At 40.2% G+C, this 21018-nt stretch overlaps 2 protein-coding genes across 4 annotated transcripts; one reads left to right on the top strand and one right to left on the bottom strand.

Moving 5' to 3' along the window:
- Positions 1 to 1082: 1082 nt before the first annotated feature.
- Positions 1083 to 14390, bottom strand: LOC103703858 (uncharacterized). Of its 3 annotated transcripts, XM_089926435.1 has the most exons (11): positions 14225 to 14390; positions 12324 to 12426; positions 11114 to 12236; positions 6653 to 7362; positions 6480 to 6545; positions 6207 to 6390; positions 6025 to 6120; positions 5864 to 5930; positions 2275 to 2443; positions 1428 to 2137; positions 1083 to 1332 (listed from the first exon to the last, which is right to left on the bottom strand). In XM_089926435.1, the coding sequence occupies exons 3-10, from the start codon at positions 11159 to 11161 to the stop codon at positions 1450 to 1452; spliced, it is 2028 nt and encodes a 675-aa protein (XP_089782561.1). In that variant the 5' UTR covers positions 11162 to 12236; positions 12324 to 12426; positions 14225 to 14390; the 3' UTR covers positions 1083 to 1332; positions 1428 to 1449. The 3 variants fall into 3 exon arrangements, with proteins under 3 accessions (XP_089782561.1, XP_089782560.1, XP_089782562.1); XM_089926434.1 differs by lacking the exon at positions 12324 to 12426; XM_089926436.1 differs by lacking the exons at positions 11114 to 12236; positions 12324 to 12426; positions 14225 to 14390 and having other exon boundaries at positions 6653 to 7147; positions 7236 to 7364.
- Positions 14391 to 17804: 3414 nt separating this feature from the next.
- On the top strand, positions 17805 to 20586 carry LOC103703840 (protein kinase PINOID 2-like). The gene is made up of 2 exons (XM_008786860.5): positions 17805 to 19276; positions 19398 to 20586. Exons 1-2 carry the CDS (start codon positions 18744 to 18746, stop codon positions 20251 to 20253), a joined length of 1389 nt encoding a protein of 462 aa, XP_008785082.3. The 5' UTR covers positions 17805 to 18743; the 3' UTR covers positions 20254 to 20586.
- Positions 20587 to 21018: the final 432 nt, after the last annotated feature.

The following is a 21018-nucleotide window of genomic DNA, read 5'->3' on the forward strand; positions in this document are numbered from 1 at the left end:
GCATCACACATAAATCATCCTTGCAGGTTATTTATGACTGTGCAAAACATATTCTTTATTCTCTTTATGGTGTTATCAAAGCTTTTATGTTCGGAGGCGGTTAGACGAAAATTAAGCTGTTTCTTTTTTATTAATACTTTATTACCGTGCAGGGTCTGAGCACTTGCACGCACATGGACATTGTGTCATGGCCTTTCAGGATGTTCAAATGGAGCACTCTGTTCGCTTTGTTCGGATTATATGTACATTTTAGTCTTTTCGCCAAACAAATTGCTGAACCCACTAGCTGCTCGAAAGATATGCGAGGGCCATACGTATCGTAGCAACTTCCAAGAGTCAGTTGACCAATTAGCCGGAGGGCCACTTGCCCTATATATATATATATATATATATATATATATACACACACACACACACATGTATACATACACGCACACTCCACCTCGCTGCTCCAGGTAGAGTCCCCAACGCACAGGAGTGTCGTCGACGTTCCAAGGTGGCTGGTATCTACTACAGCAAATCCATTATCCGGAAACACTCGTTTTAGAGAGGGGACGCCTAGCCTGTAAAAGACTAGTTTACTTTATAACAAATTGTCTTACAACAGGGTCGACCCAAAATCTTTCCTACGGGGTATGCATCTCGCAAAGTATTGATGCATCTGCTGACCAAAAAAACAAAAACATTCAATTTCATGCCAAAAGCACGAACGGTTTTAGCTGCCACAACGTACATATTATATTTAATTTTGAATATTGGCTCAAACACATCAAGGGGAACTCGCAGCTAGATTATTAGATTTTCAGTAACTCAAGGCATCAGCCAGCACCAGGAATCCAAACCCAAGCTACAAGCGTTACTCTCGGAGATCATTCTCACATCACAGAGTGCACGGAGCAAGGGTCGTGGGACCAACCGTTCGAGGCTCGTGATGTTTCCAATCTACCATTGGGGTAGAGGCTTTTATTTCAGACCAACAAACAGTGGCAAGTTTATTAATAAGAGTACCTCCTCTTCTGGTGGAAGACACAGATAGCAACCTTAAAGGAAAAACTACCAGCACCCTGACGAGAGAAAAGGCAGTAGCTAATTGGCTGGTGTGCAGGTAGCTTGCATTCATTTTCTTTTTGAATATTTTCTGAACATATTCGTTACTTGATATGAAGCAGTGCATTCGCAGAATGGTAGGGTATTAGAGTAATAAATTGACAGTTTATGTACCACCGGTACCCAACCCATGCCCCTTCTGCCGAGATTCCAAGTCCTCACGGCTGCTGCTTTTTCTCACAAATCAGCACATGCCGACTGAGATACGGATCGTGACATCATATCCTGGCGAAAGACATGGAAGATTCAAGATTGTCACTCCACAAGGCACTTAAAAGCAATTGCAATTCTAACACCTAGAAAATGTCGACGGTACTTGCCTCAAAATTAGTGGAAGGCAGTTCACGCACCATTGCCTCTAGAATAATTGTCGTACGGAGTACGCGGAGGAAAAGAGGGCAGAGAGTGCAATATGAATTTGCGACCACTCCTGAGACCCGATGAAGAGCCAGACCTACTCTCGTGCGCGCGTTTGTTTGGTGGAGATACCCTCTTCTGTTTGGGAGATCTTGCCATGGCTGCCTTGCGGTTGTCCTTCAAAACCTCGGGAGTATCATCATCCTCCGGATTGTCATGCACCCCACTGCCAGAATCTGGCTCCACTACCAACCTGCTTTCACCTAATGGAGGTGGCGGAGTTGCTGGTGAACTGCGCCAACAGAGTGAACCCTCTGATAAGCGAGCACTTCCTTGAAACAACTTTATCTGCAAAATCTTTGGTCTTCTAATTTTCGATGCAACAGAGACGCAACGAGCACTTGAAGGATTTGGCCAGGGATTGCACACGTCCGGAAACCCACCCCATCCATGAGAGAATGGTTCCACTTCCACTGCAGATGGACGACATTCGGGTTCCTGATAATCGGGGACTAGAGGCAAAGTTTTTTCTCCTGCACGTTCTGATGCATTATTGCTCATCAAATCTACTGGAGGACTTGGAGACCCTCCATAATATGGTAAACTTGATGCACTGGATTCTCGTGACGCATAATATCTTGCAGGGAAATGAGATCTGGGTACATCACTTCCACTGCACAACAGGTAACACGAGGGAAGAACAAAAGCAATCAAGCAGTCCGCCCCATGTTAGTGTAAGAACTAACATAACAGTAGCACGTTATGTTGTACTAAATAAGATTACCTGCTCTTTCATCAAATGAATCATACCTTTGACCTAGGATTGATGGTGTATCAGGGGAAAGGTGTGACCGACGCTGGTTGGTGCTGACTACTGCTTCCCTCTTGAGATCTATGCCTTCGAGTATCGCACAAGATGGATCGCTCTCCCAGCTACCTTCCAACTTTTTATGCTCTATTTCGATGATTTCACCACAACCTGTAATACAAACACATTTTTCTTTTGGTGGCTCCACCAGAAAGTATGGGGGAAAAGAGTAGTGATAATTTTAAACGGTATCACAATGTTTTATCCCACAATATTGTCTGCAAACGCTTCAAACTACTACAGTGAGATTTATTTGAAGATTATTGCAGATAATTTCAGAACAGATTCCTTCTCCATCCATCTGCATAAAACTTTGTTAACAACCCAGCTTCCAGCATCTGCCAGATTTTCAAGGCTGCAAAAATTTTTAAATCCTCACCAAAATCTTGCAACTGGTGCATGAAATAAAGCATGCACCTTGTGTATGCTATCTTCTTCTATCTTTTGTCACAACCATCGAGGCAGAGATAAATATAATATTTCATCAACATAGAATTAAACTTGCAATATCTAGGTTGTATTATATGAGGAACATTGTTTTCTTCATAGCCCGCTAAACAATATTATACTAGTCAACATGAAGGTATTCCAGTTGTTAACTTAAGCAAATACATATACAAAGACATCACATTTTCCACATATTACAAAGCATGAAAAATAGCTACATTGAATCTTTATTCTCCAAACGTGGTGCAAAAGATTAAGAAAAAAAGATAGACAAGGAAAAGAAGACGACGACGACAACAAGAAAAATAACTAGAGTGCTGCAACAAATTGTTGACAAAAGCGGAATGTGTTGAAAAAGAAGGGTTGATGTTGAATGGACAAAGAAAAAGAAAAAGAAAAAGATGAGAGGAGTGCTATTAGCAGTTGCAGCCCCGGCTAGAGCAGGAAGGGGAATAAGCGGAGAGAGCAGTAGCACAAGAAAAAGAAACAGAAGGGAAAGAAAAATTTTTGGAGGTCCAAGCCCCCCCACCCCTCCACAAAGAAAACTTATTTTAATTCATATGTAATAAAAGATCCTCAAGATAAATTTAAACCTAATCATAATTGAAGAACTAAAGTGAAAAATATTCCTAATTTATTACATTATATGGGTGTGAGTCTTTCACACAGATCATACTAAAAAAACTCAATCAAATAAAAGCTCCAATTTAATTCAATATTTCAAATCAAACCAAGAGTTCTAATCAAAATACCAACAGAAAACCCCTCTCTTAAGTCGGATGCCATCACATCTACAAGTGAGATAAGACCATCCTGACATATGCTACATCATCCCACTCAGTTAAAAAATTAAAAATTACACAAAATAATATCTCTAAAAGGAAAAAAAAATCAAATATTTGCAACGAATTCTCCCATGTGGAGAAAACTGTAATAACTTGTGATCCAAAAGACACAAGAACTTGCATCTAGTACATTATCCTCTATATATTTACCATCTGCTGGTGAACGATGGCGATATAAACCAATGTCTAGAAATACCTCATCATAAACATCATCCAAAAGACAACCACGAGATAATAAACAGATTCTTCTAGATTCCTGGGCAAGCGGGTTTATTGGGATAGCTTCAAAAATAAAAAATCATTCTATTGTTGCAATAGACACATGACTCCGACATAGCATAGAAGAAATCCCTCTGAATCAGCATTATGATAAATGTTCCATGCTTATCACCATTAATTCATCATTATTTAACAGTCCAGCTATAAGAACTTAATAACCCATCAATAAATCTATTCACCAAGTCATCATAGGAAACCATTCTTAAAGTAACTTGAATTCAACCAATTTACATTCTCTTGAAAGATACATTAAGCAAATGCCTAGGTTCATCTCAATTAGTTCAACTGCCCATGGAAAGGCTAGTGTTGTCCATCAGTATTCTTGTGCTGATGTCATCATGAGATTACCAGACATAAAGTCCATCTCAAACCTAAAGGATGCTAGCGTTACTCCACAACTGCAAAAACTTCTAATCGAAAAAATATGACGCTGAGGAATCCAACTCCACGACCATTTAAGCACAGGCAACTGAAGTTCATGTGTTGAGTTGGTTTCAGTGATTATCTCATCAATCTGTGATAATCTTCTTTCTATTGACGTTAACATATGGACTGATAACACATAATACGCAAGTTTGCCAACCTTAAATTACTTGAACACGCATACCTAACCCAATTAATCTACCCCAGCTCAGCTCAATCAGACCCAACCTGAATTTAGCTTAACCTGTAATGCAGTCAATTCAGGTGGGAGGTAAGGTCGTGTTGGATAAGGTTTGGAAGATATAAAGGTTAGGCAGGTTAGCCCTAGCCTTCAACCCGAACGAACCTGCCCACATTGCAGCCTTACAGAAATAGTTCCCTAGGCTCCAAGTCCGAAAAAATTGACAATAAGACCCTCAATGTTGTATGGATTAGATTGCACCATAAAGAGCACCAACTGCATTAGATTAGCATGATGGGGAGGTAAGACTAGACTAAGGTGAGGAAGGACTAGGTCAAAGGCAGCTATAAAGTTGTGTAGATTATGAATTAAGTTGTGGAAAACAAACCAAGATGGTACAACCATGTACATTGACACTTGCATATATAGTTCTAAGACCTTGAAAAACTGACAACCCTCGGTGTTGTATGGATTAGATCATTTACACCATAAAGAGCGCCAACTGCATTAGATGAGCATGATGAAGAGGTAAAACTAGGATAAGGTTGGAAAGGAGTATATGAAAGGAAGCTTTAAGTTGTGCAAATTATGAATAAAGTGCGGAAAACAAACCAAGATGGTCCAAGCATGTGTATTGAAACTTTCGGAGGAATATAGCTCAAGATGACAAAGTATATAGCTCCAAATTGGAATGAATGATGAAGAATTGCAAAGCCATTCAGGAAAGATGGAAGGCTTGACACTACAGTTAATCAGTTATCATATTTATGCCTTCTTTTTTCTTACAATAACTTCCAGTAATGTAATTTTCAGCTTATCACAAAAAAGTATTCTTTTACATGTGTAATATTATATATTATTTGAACCAAATAAAAAATGACAAAATAAATTTGTCGCCACAATAAAGCATTAATCATATCAGAAATTAGCTACAGATGTAAGACATGTCTTTTGTTTCTCTTGATGCAGTATTTTACCAATAATAGAGTAAGCAAATGACCCAAATGATGCCCTTGTCTTGTCTAGCTACCGTAAAGCTCTCTTATTTTATCTAGTTTGAGCAGATGTCATAATGGCTGCTGCATGGATTACAAAAGCATCTCTACTTTCAATTTCTGATGCATGAAATGCCGACACTTCCAAAACAGGCCAACATGAAAGCAATTCTCTTACTATTCCTATTGACATAGTACTCGATATCACATAACAAACATCTGGGAATAAGATTTGAGCAGTTAGGTACCCACTGATTTTACTGGAAATCTGGATCAGTTAAACTAACGGCTGTTGCTCTGGTTACAGTACAATGGCTACTTGATTTTAGGAGGCAACACAAAATTAGTTTCAAGTTCTTACCATCTTTCCTGCCAAACGTATTCTTACAACCTTCACATCGGCATCCAAACGAACAACCAACACCAGCCTTCAGGATAGAAATAATTAGAAACAAGTATTATTCAAGATGCATATAAAGAAAAGAACAAATAGCTAAAATTTCATGCAACTGCTCAAGAAACCTGATAGCATTCACAGTATTTTTTCAAGCAAAGTGACTTCTTGCAACTGCATCCTCTTTTATGTCTGGCTGAGGCTGGTGTCATGTGCTTATTCTCCTGCAGAATGTGACAGCTTTAATGTTATTCGCCATGGGAAGGAATGACACATGATGCACAAGCAGGCACAGTAAGGAAGTTCTTACTCCATCATCTTTCAGTGGATTGGTGACCTGCAGGACAACCTTAGGAGCAAAGGCCAGTGGATTTCGAGATTCTATCTGTTGCCTGGCTGCATGAACAGTATCTTCATGTTCAGATCTGTTAAAGCACTCTTGGCATGCACAAGCTTTGGTGCAAAGTGTTCCAGCAGCAAAGCAGTCACAGTAGCTGGAAAAATAAGATAAAAAGAAGGCATGAACTTATGACCAGCAAAAAATCATAGATTTATCTCAATACAAGATTCAAGAAACACTGACAGTTTCAGGCACTTTGATCTCTTACAGTTGCAATGCTTGTGCCCATCATTTTCAGGTGCCCTTTTCCTGGACATCTCAGGTTCCAAATAACAATGAAACAAGTTATAGGAGTGGGAATTATACCTAGAAGTGGAGAAAAAACAAAATCAAGTGTACCAACATGAACACACTACCTCTTCTTTCCAGGACATGTTTGAGTTGACTCCATGGAACTGCTAGCACCATCTGAAAGTGGCCTTTTCATATTACAAGAAAGCATGTAGTGATCAATAAACTTGGGCTGCAGAGAGCTTTGAAGAGGTTTGGCATCAAGTGGAGGTTGGTAACTAACTGAAGAATTTGGCAGTTTTATTTCCTGATTCTCTAAATTTTGCTCTTCACTGTTTCCATTGGCAAAATTATTCTCCAAAATCACAGTTAATATAGCTGAATCCTGTCCTTTTAAGCTCGTTGAAGCTAAGTGATTCTTTAACTCTTGTGAAACCTCACTATTACCCCCCGAGTGTGACTTCTGTCCTCGAAAACTTGTATCATGCATGTTCACATTACAGTTGATTGATCCTGAACTTCCAATGCTATTTAAATGAAAGCCAACACCAGATGGCTTAGGAGCTCTCGCAGGGAAGCTTCCCTTCTTTTGGCCTGAGCTATCAATCTTAAGTAGCAATCTGCACAGAAAATTCCCAGAAAAAGATTGAACCGATTGCTTGTTACTGGAGGTTGCAGCCGATTCTGCATAAGAAGCACTTATGGTACCCATGTTCAGAGGAGTTGCTGGTGACTCTGCATTGGACACATCATTGGTGGAGTTCCTAGAGTTTCCGATGCACACAGCCTCAAATTGAAGATGTTTGCGCGTGCCACGTTGATGTTGTGTACCCTCCTACATTGATTATTATAATCATTTAAATGCAATAAAATCTGAAAAGTATAGCAACCGAAAAAATGAATCTAGTACAAATAGCTTTGAAATTCCCAAGAACTATTGGACCTCACATCTGATGAACTCAGAAAAGATCCTCCTATGCAGTGAAGATAACCCATAAAAAATAAAACTGAACAGCAATGCAAAACTGAGGATCATATGGTTAAAATTATGAAATGTTAAATCAGTAAATCTGTAACTATTCAAAATCTAATTTGGAATTAAGCAAGTAGATATCAGCATGATGTTTTTGCTTAAAACATTCTACTGAGAATAAAGTAAAAATTCTCGAATGAGTTGGGTATGCTTGCAAAATTAAATTGCAAAAACAAATAGTCTATTCTACACCAAGTTCTGTGTCAAGTTGTTACTGTCAGTAGAATAATGGGAAGAACGAAATCATTAAGAAATACGGTCATCATAAACTACTAAAAGTTCAGTTTCAGGCCCAGCAACTCACAGACCCAAAAAAAAATCTTGAGCCCAAGCCTGAATGTTTTCTGGCCAGGCCTTTAAGATAGCCAGAGCAGGCCAGCCTATTGACACAATATGCTTCCTCCTCTCCTTCCCCATACTGGATTCCTAATAAGGGAACAAGATTCCTAACAAAAGAAAGGTTTAAAAAAGTTAAATCTTCTAACTACCAGACATGACCCTAGTCCTAGAAAGCATTAAGTGATCCGAACCTAATTATTTCTTATAGAACCGCATCTGTCCTCGCAATAAAATGCAGGGCTGCTATCTCGAAATACTTCAAGAAAGGGAAGGACAATTACAAATTTTATGAAAATGAAGTTGATAAATATATACCGAAAAAGAAGAATAAAGACAATGGTGTCATTGAGTATCTCTGAACATAGAAGAAAGCATACTAACAGAGAAGCTCTTAACAGGGACAGTCAACTCCAATATGACCCATAGACACAAGAGAAAATACAAATTTATGATTTTCTTAAATTCTATAATTCAAGTCAAAATAGCATGGCATCAGGAAGGGGTACATTCTCATTTTATGAGGTTCATCAAAAGATTAGTCAAAGGTGTTCACATACTGATTGATAAGGACTGGCTCCAGTTCAAGTCCAAGCGCAATAGAAATTGGGTCAACCTTGCACCTTTGATATTAAACAAATACAAGCTAACAATAAACATGTTTATAATCACAGATTATTCTTTCAAAATTAGGAGGAAAAAAAGTCGCTCAACTAACCCTCAAATTGATTGATTTTTCTGCTAATTTCAAATTATATACCTTCTTATAACTTCCCCACATCCATCATTCCATTTCTTGCTCTCATCATTGTTACTTCGCACAGAAAAAAGGATACCGTGACCTTGAAGACGGACAAGCCTACTTATTTCAATAACCACCACTCCAAGTTTGTGAGTTTCCTCAAATTATTCCTATACTTTTCCCTTGTCCCTCATTACTTTTTCATATTTTCTAGATTATAACCACCACCAGAATTAATCGTGTCAAGCCTGTGCTTTTGAAAGTTATATATATATATATATATATATGAAACCGATAATAAACATGTGGCTATTACTAGTTCTTTCAAAATTAGGAGGAAAAAAGAACTACTAATCTAACTCTCAAAATGTTATATACCTTCCACCTTGCACACATCCATCATTCACTTTTCTTGCTTTGCCTGTTGTCACTTCACATATTAAACAAAAGGCGTCCATGACCCTAAAGGCACCCAAGCCTCACAACTTCAATCACTATCTCTCCAAGTTTGGGAGTTTCCTCAAACTTCCTATTTATTCTGTACACTCTTCCCATGTCCTTCATTATAATTTCATATGCTCTAGATTATAAGCACCGCTAGAGTCTGAGCATGAGATAAGGTAGTTTGGTCAAACTTGAAGGTTGAAATTAAGGATACTTTAAAGGTTGCAAATAAGGACCAGTGCCTAAAATTTTTGGCATCAAGCCAGGTAGAAGCAAAAGGTCAAACTAAGTCATTGATAGTCCTACACATAATTATCCATTACATATTCTTGTAAGCTAATACTCATGTGTTCCCCTTTTCCTTTCGGTGCAGGAGACAGGGGGTTGAAATGAACTTCCTATGCAATGAATAACCAAAAGATGCTTTGAGTAAAAGAAAGTACTTATCTTGTTAGAGATCAAGTTCCACGAATAAGGTGAAATATTTCATAATATAATAGGCATCATCAACACAAAGCATATGTATAGAACAACAAAGGTGAAATTGGTGACCCTAGACATAGCATTAAATGGTTCAGACAACATTTCATCAAGTGCTTATAAAATTATCCTTCACAATTTGTGACAAGTCGCACTAAGGCAAGGAAATTCCTTCAAAACTAACAAGAAGCCGTCAAATATTTCAAACGAAATATTTTGGCATCTACTGAAAAACTCTAAAAAGTATAAGAAAAATTCTAGGCACCGAAGCTCCAAGCATTCATAAACTAAGAAATTAGCAAGTAAGAATATATACATATATATATATATGCTGTCAAATCATGTGCAGCAACTAATTATATAATGAAGCCTCTCAGAACTCAAGACTTTATAAGATGGATGGCAGCTGAACATAGTTTGTCACAGAGAGCCAGCCTATTTATGTTCTGAAAGTCGTTCCATCCCTCTAAGACTGTTGCTTGATATCAACTTGATTTGAACATTTCATGGCTAAAAATTAAAAGTCTCTAGAAATAAAACCACTGCAACATGGTGTCGAAACTACCCATGATGAGTCAATCCACTCCAATTCAACATCACACTTTGAATTGTGGGCAGGGTTTATTGTTCCCTTGCCCAAAGTTTGTTCCTGTTTGCAGTTTCATTCCTGCACCAGCTTGTAAGATTCAACTTCAGCATCTCGTTTGCTCTAATATGTTCATCCAACGATCATGTCCATTCATAACTCCTGATCACCACAAACCCCTCACGTGCAAAGAACTTTAGTCCATGGATAAAAAATCTTTATTGAAAGTTTCAAGATGTTTTCTTTTGCCACCATCCATCTTTGCATGATTGGGCTTTAGATCACGTTGTTCCAGGTTAATCTTTGTTGAAGCAGTTGTTTTGAACATGGAAAGCAAAAGCATTTTATTGGAATGTTTATCATGTACAATTTTACGATTAGCATGACCATAAGCACCTTGTCACTGGATAAACATCACACCAGCACCCCCTGGCCATCCTCTTGCAACAAATATCAGGAAGTTAGCTAGCTCAATTTATAACTCACAGAAGGTGATATGACTCTGGATTGTTTGTCATGATCTAGTAAGCTTGCTAACCAGATACTATTATGTGATATTTACACTGCGCAATTCAAAGTCCAGAGACTGAGGGCTCCTTGAATGCATGATAGGACATACATTGCAAAGCTGTATAATGCATGATAGGACATACATTGCAAAGTTGTATAGCAAATTTTGAATATCATGAGCATTTTGTTCCAAAATTTACATGAGTATAAAATGGATGAGCATAATTGAATTATATAACCTTATTACGCTAGATTGGAATGAGAGTGCACAAATGTGTTGTAAATGGAAATTTTGCAGAAAAATACATAAAAGTGTTGATGGCAGATTGAAAGAAGAATATTAGCATGATTTTCAAATGTAAGTATCAAAGACATATCAACAAGGATTTCACCAAATAAAAAAGATTTTTTTAATTCAAATAGAATTACACAATAAGGCAAGGATAATGTCCTACTTTACTAGTCTGGTTTGGAAGCTTAAGGCATGCAATATAAGAGCTCATATGTGCCTCCTAATAATAAGGAAACTGGTTCTCAACAGATACAATGTGCATTGTTCTCGAATCATCAACATGCTTGTCAACTGCCTGAGTGTCCTGAAGAGTTTCTGGTAGCCATTGAGGGGATGAATCTAGCTCACCCCATTTTCCAGTTTCAGCAAGATCCTTATTAGCATCTTCTGTTCCATTGGGACCCATCACTGAAGTGGTAGGGTTTGCCTTATTAAGGTCCACAACATCGCCATCCTTATTCTTTAAGCCAAAACAAGGATAACTTGCCGCATTCTGATCCATTGATTTTGGCTCGTGATGGGAGCAAGTAGCTACTATGCATGAATCCAAACCAATATTGACATCAGTAGAAACCAGTCCTGGATGCTCAAGTGATCTCTCATTAATTTCCTTGGCCTCATCAGCCATTTTCAACTTGCTTTCATTTTGAGCAACAATGCAAGCTGGTTCTTCTCCAGCAGGGCCCTCTTTAGCTTGATGTGATGAACCTAAACTTTCAATAGATTTAGTAACCATACATTTCTCGACATTGGAGACATGAATCTCTGCATTGGTTTCCTTGGTGCTTGTAAAATCAGTCTGTAAAGCTTGAGGAAGATCAGAAGCCTGCTCAGAACACAGATCAGGTAAATCAGAAGAAGTTTAACACTCCATGGAATCAGCTGTACTCTCATTCACCAAAACAGATGGAGTAATAGGTTGCAATTGGCGAAAATCCTCCTTGCAACATTTCATTTGTATTTCATTGACACTAGTACAGTCAGCCTGTATTGGTTCAGGCACTTCGGCAGATTGTTTCGAACAAAGATCCAGTGAACCAGAGGGGTTGTCACAAATTTCCAAAGGATTTGTGAGAAAAGCATCAACACAACTTGAAGGACTGCTGCAAGGTTGATCCTGGGAGTCACAATCATCGTCACATTCTTTCTGAGTGCAAGGGACAAATTGAAACATCGATGTTGAGATAAATGGTCCATTAATCTGTGCACTTTCTGAGCATGTTGTGGCATTATAGGCATACACAGGATGAAACTTCTCGGCACCATTCAGGAAGAGATGTTGAGGTCTGGATAAGAACAACAGGCGTAATAAGACGATTTTAATCATCTAAAACTATTCTGCCTAGATAAGTAACATCTAAAAAGACTGATACCTTTTCAGTTTTCTAGGGTGATTAACATGTGGCGATGTAAACACAGGTTCTGGGGATGGAAAATTGATATCTCCATAAGCCGGCACACCAAGCTTGGCATTGACTAACGGTATAGGAGACAAATTACTAACATAGCTGGAGAAAGGAAAATCCTAGAACAATATGATAAAGGAAAACCCAGATCAAAAAGGCCGCAAAACAAGGGAAATTCAAATCGCACTTCACCAGCTTTACTAGCATCACTAAAGGCAATGAAAACTCTAAGGCTCATTTGGTTCACGGGAAGAATTTTTCCAGAAATGTTGTTCCTGAGAAGAAGATTCCTGAAAATATGATGCCTGGAAAAATGGTTTTGGTTGATCATGGCAAAGTTGCAGTTTCCAAATTGGCTTATGTTTAGTTGAACATCTACTTTACTAAAAAAAGTTGGATGAAATACCTATTATACCCTTAATAAAGAGAAAGTCCTTACCATGAATTTTGATGGCTTAAGGGTACTTTTGCGCAAAAAAAAAGACCCTAATTTCCAACCGGTGGGAAAGTACCTTTGCTATGTCCCCCATAGGTTTTTTTTCTCATAAAACATAGGAATCTTATTTTCACGGTAATGCTACTTTTCCATCTCTCATCCTTGAAAACTCCAACCAAACAAGAGGCTTTTTTTTCCCTTGACCACACTTTCCTTCCTTCTTTTCCCACGAACCAAATAAGTCCTAAGGAAAATCACCAACCGCTGATTTATATAGTCTAAAATTGTGGTCACTATAATTTAATTGTGTATTAAATGCATAAATCGAGACAATTGGAAACTTGCAAAACTTAAAAGAATATCTTTTCAGTAAATTGTTGGTGTGTTACAGCAAACTGCAAATTTTCAAACTAATAAATAGCAGTTTTATGTATCAATGACCACTAACCGGAACCCAGAGCTACAAACTGAAACAATGAAGGGAGCAAGATCTCCAGACAAGCCACAACCACTCTCAAAGCACATTTGTTAAAGAGAACATAAAATAGTAACTATTTTGAGAAAGGCAATTCGCTAGGAAAACAACTAAAGGAAATGTTGGGTCTATTCTTAAAGATCATGCAACTAGATTCGAGAAGACATGTGATCATGCAAGTAAAAGAACTTTCTAAAACACAATATAAATATTAACAAGCATCCAGAAACAGACCCCTACTTAAAACACCACAGAAAATTAAAAATTCATACTAAAAACAAAAAAAGGGACATTGTCAATGAAAAATACCACCACTCTACCCATGAAAATGTCACTTGAAAATTCTGTTCCACATGTGGAGATGTCAATGTTTAAACCTACACCAATCCCGTATTGCATTGAAATCCTCAAAAGAATACCCAGGGATGGGGTGCTTAAAGAAGCTTCCCGATGAAACCCTAGAACAACTAAAATCCTCTACATCCATCTCAAAACCCAATTTCAATCAAAAGATATCAGTTCAAGATACACTCTAAATTCGATCCAAGAACCATCAACCCAAAATCCAAAGACTTAGTTCCCAAATTAAACCAAAAAAAAGAAAAATAAATGAAATAGAGATAATAGATTCGAAAGCCAGAAATACCGAGATCTTTCATTACAAATAAACGAGGATGGTAGAGATGGAAAGCAGAGCATCTAAGCCACCGCAAAACGAGGTAAAAAATGTAGAAATTGACACAAGAAAACACGATACCATTCCAAAAAGGCCAAGCATCAGATCTTTCCGAAAATCGCAAACAGACAACAGATTTACGGTGGGAGAAAGGGAGAACGTGAACGAAGATACCAAGAAGACGGATCTTGGAGAACGGGGTGGGGGAGGGAGGGAGGGAGGGAGGGAGGGAGGGAGGGGGGGGGGGGGGGGGGGAGAGCGAGAGAGGGCAAAGAATGTACCTGAACCGCGGGAGGGGCGGTGAAGGCAGGCTTCGTGGGCTCCGGGGAATCCATTGGCATTAAAACCCCAATGCTCACCTCTCCGAGTGCGGCCTCAGCGAAATTCGGAGGCTCTCATATTATGCCGTTTTTTCTCTGTTTTGTCTTTCTTTTCTCTTCCTTTATTTTTCACTTCTATATTTCTTTTTCATTGCTCTCCGTCTCAAGAGGGAACAAAAAAAAAAAAGCCGAAGACGGCAAATAGGCGATTAAATGGAGAAAGGCGGGAATGCCCGATAAATTGACGCGTGGACGTGAGGATCCGTGCCAACGTCCGCGGCTGGCGCCCACGGGGCGTGGAACAACCCGGGCCTTACCAGTTTGTTGCACGGCAGAAGCCTAGGCATGTCATTGCCTTGAGCCCCACTTCTTGGCCGTCTTAAAATGAATTTTAATGGTAGTCTACTCGCTGATGGTGAAAATGATGGAGTGACGTTCATGATCGGAGACTAAAGCTCTAAATTAATTGTTGCGGGGGGCACCGTAGTTTTGAAACTTATACTTTTGGGGTGAACTGCTTGGAAGGGACTCTCCTATACGGAATGTGTACTAGAGGCTGGGTATATTATTCTTTATAAGGACTCAGCCGTGATGATTGAGCACATACTGGAGAAGGGTGGGGAGAGATGGAGCACCTACTTCTAGACAACATCCAACTGATGCTGAGGAAATACAGTGCTTTGCATGCCGTGCATTTATTTCGGAAGGCAAACAGAGCGGCTGATTGAATCGTCTCATTTACTGCCCAACATTCTGAAGGGATCATCTAGACTCGGCATGTTTCTTTCCCTCTGCCACTGTGTAGTTTTTTTTGTATAAATTCAGTTAGCTACTGCTCACACTAGATTAGTGTGCGCAGCTGATGTGCTAAAAAAAAAATGGAATGACTACGGTAAGAAGTTTGTTGGACCGGCTCTCAGTTGACCACTTTGTGGATCACAAACCATGTGACTAAGTTTGACGAGACAATATGGATAAAATTGTGCCATCCCGTTGCTGCAATTTGCAAGTTTGGGTTCTATGGATTGGTTTCACTAGCAACAGCCTTTTCCGGATTCTTGCCTAAAATGTATGTCTATTTTTTCTCAAAACAAAATCCACTTAGCTACTGATTATGTCATTTTCTTTATCCACAATTTTTCTAGTATTTTTTTTTTCTCAACTTAATGCAATGCATTGCTGAAGTAGACAATTTCCGTGGTAAAACAATAAAACATGGATTATAAATCTTTTTGCATGCAAAGATTGCCATGCGCGACTGTTAGGATGTGACATAATCTATATAGTCTTCTATTAAGATACCGAAATTCTAATATTGCAGAGTGTGGGGTTTTATACTTGCCAACCTGTTCAGGCATCATACCGAATTTCCCTCTCACCGTTTCCTTCTCTGGTTTTTTTTCCTCCGACCTCCTCCTCCTCCCCCTACTACGAGCCTCAGAATCCGCTACTCCGACAAGCAGAGGCAATGCCTAGAGCTGACACTTTATTCTCGTCTTCCTAATTTTGGATTGATCTTTCCAATATTGTTGCTAAATTCTGCTACGGCATCATTGTTGCTAAAGGTGAATTGATGTATGTTCGAGAAAATAGAAAGAAGTGTAAAGAAGGAAAAGAATTTAGCCGAGTAAGGTACTTATAGGAAGCTTTCTTAAATATAGTGATTTCCCATTTTATAGGTGCAAAAGACATGATTGCACTTCTTAATTCCCTTTAATCAGGAATCCACACCCAAAAAGATGAAGTATAGAAGAAGAGTTTGAGAAAAGAAAAGTTGTAATTAGAAAATCAGAAAAAGCAAGCCGCATATCTCGATTTCTCGTACGCCGGCACTCTAAGAAAATATAAAATATATAAATTGAAATCATCACTTTTCCTAAAAGCTTAATCTGGTAGGATAAGGTAGATTTATTTATATATTTTATATTTTCTTATAAGTACATTCAAAAAAGTCCAAAGATTGCATACATTCGAAGCGGTGCAACTCTCTAGAATGTTGCATACGTATATTTTCAGAAATAATGCGACTATATTATTATCTAAAATATTGTAGAGATTTCCCAACGGTTAATAACTACGGAATTGTTCGCTTTGCTGTGTTTCATTTCAAGGTCCTCTTCATTGAGATTAATGCGTATGGAGCTGCAGATGGGTAACCGGGAAATAAATATTGGCTCCTGTTGGGAGTTTTCATGCTGTGGAGGCTGCTGTCATGCTATGGCAATTATCTCCAAAAATTTACTGGTCATTACATATTGCCATGGAGTCTTATATATGGGATAAAATGAGTTCTTCTTGGTGATGACATTTCATTTCTGAATTAATAAGATCTAATAATTTATTAAACATGGAAATGAAGGAATGGAGACAGGATCTTAATTTGGTTGTTGGGAATAGTTGAGGGGTGGGGAGAAAAGCCTGCCCCAGGGATTTGAGTCTTGGGTTTCCACTATATTTTGCCTCTTACTTTGCTGCAGCTCTTCCGGGCACGAAAGCCAACAAGTGATTGATAAGATCTCTAGCGGCAGTGGAAGGGAAGAAGAGCTGGGAAGGATCAGAGGAGGCAGGCTCGAATTCGATATATGAACAAGTGGAATCTAAGAAGTATCTACATCTACTCAAGAATCTCAGTGCCAGTATCCACCAACAAAAAAAGTACATACTTCAGAAAAAGAAATCATTTTATTCTTCACCATATGGATGGATAAAAGGAAGGAGATCTTTCTTATATTTTTTGACGGGGCTCTTTGAACCTTTTTGACTACCATGATACCTTCTGATACGGTTTTTTGTTTTCAATATATTATTTCCCATAAAAAATATGCGGCCGATGCTAGAAAATGATGGCCTGAACTTGGCTGGCAAGTCACAGGTTCATAGTGCACAGTGAGGGGGAAGGGGACGGCCCAATGGCGTCAACTAAATTAGACTTTAAAATGTTCAAAAATTCTCTGTAAAATTTGACCAACTGTTTTCCTATATCGATGTGCAGTGAGAAACGAAATGTCAGAGGTTCTACAAATGATTTTGGATACCAAGATTTGCTGTGGTGCCTAAAAAACCTAGATGAGCTAGAAAGCATTATAAAGTAAGCGGCAGTCAGAATGGCCCATTTATGAAGTTATATTTTTAAAGCTCTATCTGTATTCTACTCCTGAAACAGCTACACATGCACAAAATTTTGCTTACCTTTTTTCATTAGCAGAATATGGTACTCACCAGTTTCCAGAACATGATGTTTATCAGCATATAGTACATGGCCAAATAATGCATACTCATTAGTTTTGTAAATTTCTTGGATCCTGAAAAAGAGAGAAGTCTTTGAACGAGAAAAAGGAGACTCAGGGAGGAGAAGGAACGTCTTACGGATGGAAAAGATGGTTTGACGAGAAAGAAAACAGATGGAGAGAGGCTTAAAAGGAAAGAAGAGAGAATGCGAACAAATGGTTTTCTTTTTATCGTGCACAATTTTTTTTATTTTTTATTTTCTAAAGTATCAAACTGATAGACTCTATCAGTAGCAAAAGTTCCATCTCGATTTGATTTGTAGGTTTCCTCTTTAAGATGAGCAATAGAGAAAATATGGCAAAATAGAAAGTCCGCCCCATGGGATATTTTTCGGCGTCCTCACCAAAGAATTTTTATTGCTAGTGGACACCTCAATATATCTCTCCCATCTATCTCCTTAACATATGCCTATTCCCAGCTGTTGTTAGGAATGGAGAGACATAATAGGTTTTATATTGCTTGAATGCATAGGTGTTTGATGTTTTAAGCTCCAACATAAAAATTTAAGATCCAATGGTTGAGGAAGTGAAAGCAGGAGAATCATTCCTTCGCGCGAAAGACACAACCTGAACCCGCCGAGGAAAATGAGAGGAGGAAAAAGGGGACACCTATCGAATGTGCGTGAGAGGTGGGAAATTATTAATGCGGCACGGGTGATCCGTGCACCCCGCTCCTCCCCTCTAGCCTTCAATAATACCCCGAGCCTTACAGTTTACTGATCGCCTCCCCCGATCATTTCCCATTTCCTTGCAGCCAAACAGTACTCACTTGATCAACAAAGCTCGATGGAACGAGGTGTTCTTGTCCTTTCAGAAGGAATCATAAGAACACCACCGGAATCTTACGTAGGAAAGGAGGTGAAAATGGGAAATTAGATGGGTATTTCAGTCCTAAAACATAACAAGACAACGCAGCGAGAAGCTCCTTGCCAGCCAATGTGCAAGCCTCGCCCTTCTCCAAAACGAACGGGTGCGGGTTTTGCATCTTTCGCGACGTCGACCGTTGGATCTTGGCACGCACAGATCTCCAAGAACTCCGAACTCCTCCCTTCATCCGCCTGCATAGATCTGGAAGGGACCATTGCGCGATCCAACGGTGGATTCGCGCGGAGGATACGACCCCCGTCCAAAACCAGAAAGCCATGGCTGCTATATAATTAAGAGGAGCTGGCGAGGGCTCCTCTTCCATTACCATGGCGACTAGCCGAGAGGAGTCCGACTACGACAGCAGCTGCTCTTCCTTGACGGTCCCCGACTCCCGCCGGAGCTTGGGGAGCTCGAGCTCCGTGTCGGTGCGCTCGTACTGCTGCAGTGCGGCCCAGCACAAGCCCCACAAGGCCAACCAGGTCGAGTGGGAGGCCATTCGGAGGGTCCAGGCCGCCGCGGGCCACGTGGGGCTCGACCACTTCCGCCTCGTGCGGCGGCTGGGGAGCGGCGACCTCGGGAACGTGTACCTGTGCCAGCTCCGAGATCCCATGTCCGCGGGCTGCCTCTATGCTATGAAAGTGGTGGACAAGGAGGCCCTCGCCTTCCGGAGGAAGCTCCAGAGGGCGGAGACCGAAAGGGAGATCCTTCGAACGCTCGATCACCCCTTCCTGCCCACTCTCTACGCCGAGTTCGAGGCGGCGCACCATTCCTGCCTTGCCATGGAGTTCTGTCCCGGTGGCGATTTGCACGTCGTCCGACAACGACAGCCGGGAAGGCGCTTCACCATCTCTTCTGCCAGGTGGTCAATTAGTCAACATGCAATCGTCCCTCCCTTTGTTTTGCTTTTATTCTTGCTCCGTCGGTCTGGTCTGTTATAATAGATAAATACTGAAAATAATGAAAAGTTGACTGAAATTTAGGTTTTATGCCGCGGAGACGCTCTTGGCTCTGGAGTACCTCCACATGATGGGGGTGGTATACCGGGACCTGAAGCCGGAGAACGTTCTCGTCAGGGATGATGGCCACATCATGCTTTCTGACTTCGATCTCTCGTTAAAATGTGATGTAGTTCCGAGGCTTCTTAGGGGAAGGCAAGACTGCAAGTCCGTGGAGAAGAATGTGAAGGGCTCGAGCTCATCCTGCGTGCCGCCGATGCAGCCGGTGCTCTCTTGGTTCTATGGCGCGGCGATCAGGAGCAGCAAGAGGGCTAGGCGTGCACCGCAGACGGTCACCAAGGAAGATGGTTTTGAGGAGCTTGACCCCGAGCTCGTGGCCGAGCCGATCGCTGCACGGTCCAAGTCATTCGTGGGCACTCACGAGTACCTTGCGCCGGAGGTGATCTCCGGCGCTGGCCACGGGAGCGCCGTAGATTGGTGGACCTTTGGGGTGTTCTTATATGAGATGATGTATGGGAGGACGCCATTCAAAGGTGAGGATAATGAGAAGACGCTGGCCAACATCATCAAGCAGCCCCTCACTTTTCCTAAGGTGGCAACCTGTGGTAAGGACTTGGATGAGATTTTAAGAGCTCAAGACCTCATAAGCAAGCTCTTGGTGAAGAACCCGAAGAGGAGGATAGGGAGCTTGAAGGGCTCAGTGGAGATCAAGAGGCACGACTTCTTCAAGGGAGTGAACTGGGCCCTCATTAGGTCGGTCAGGCCTCCTGAGGTCCCCAGAGATCTGAGAAGAACGAGGACCAAAGCCACCGTCCAGAAGTTCAGCAGGAAGGAGAGGGACGAGCCTCACCACATCCGTCAACATTTTGATTGCTTCTAAGGGCGTGTTTATTGTACATTAATAACGTGTAAGCAAGACTCATGTGAAGATGTAAAGAGTCGTGGTTATAACTGTCTTCCAATCCACTAATTACAAGGAATTAATAGAAAGAAGATTAGTTGGTTATTGTTACCGCTAATTAATTACATGCATTAATCTTATAAAAAGAAGAAGATTATGTTTGGCTTGGAATTGAGACTTGTTGCAAGAGTAATGACTAGGAAATGCATACAAGTAACAGGTCCTCATGGAATTACATTGTAATAGATTGAGAAAGTTAATTGGATTCTTTTTTTTTTAATAAAAAATAATGTTCTGGAAGTAACCAGGGTTCCTAGCTAGAGCTATAGCTTTAATTAGTCATTGAGATATCCTCGATGTTGCTGCAGAATGCACAGTAGAAGCCGTGTAACGCACATGACAGATATTCAAAAGAGGAAAAAAAAATGATGACACACGGTTACAAAGTGATCAAGATTAGAAGGTTGTCGGTTAATCCTTGGAAGTCGAGTGGATGATTATAGCCTCGTTGGTTGGCTAGGAGGATCAACCATGTTCGAGTCATTATAGCCTCAGATTATTTGTGCTCTCAAAGAATACTTGGGTAATAATCTTTAGGTCCCCTCTTGACGAAGAGTGGTGGATAAGAGTAGATGGCTAATCTTCTAAGGTTGCTGCTTGGTGGAACCTTCGTTTTCACATGAAACATTTTGAGATTCATGCGTTTTTGTTGATCAATTTTTGACGCAACATTAAACACCTTGG

The sequence above is a fragment of the Phoenix dactylifera genome, chromosome 12, assembly GCF_051530095.1.
Source record: "Phoenix dactylifera cultivar Ajwa chromosome 12, Ajwa_hap1_PhDact_Kaust_v1.1, whole genome shotgun sequence".
In the NCBI taxonomy this organism is placed as follows: Eukaryota; Viridiplantae; Streptophyta; class Magnoliopsida; order Arecales; family Arecaceae; genus Phoenix; species Phoenix dactylifera.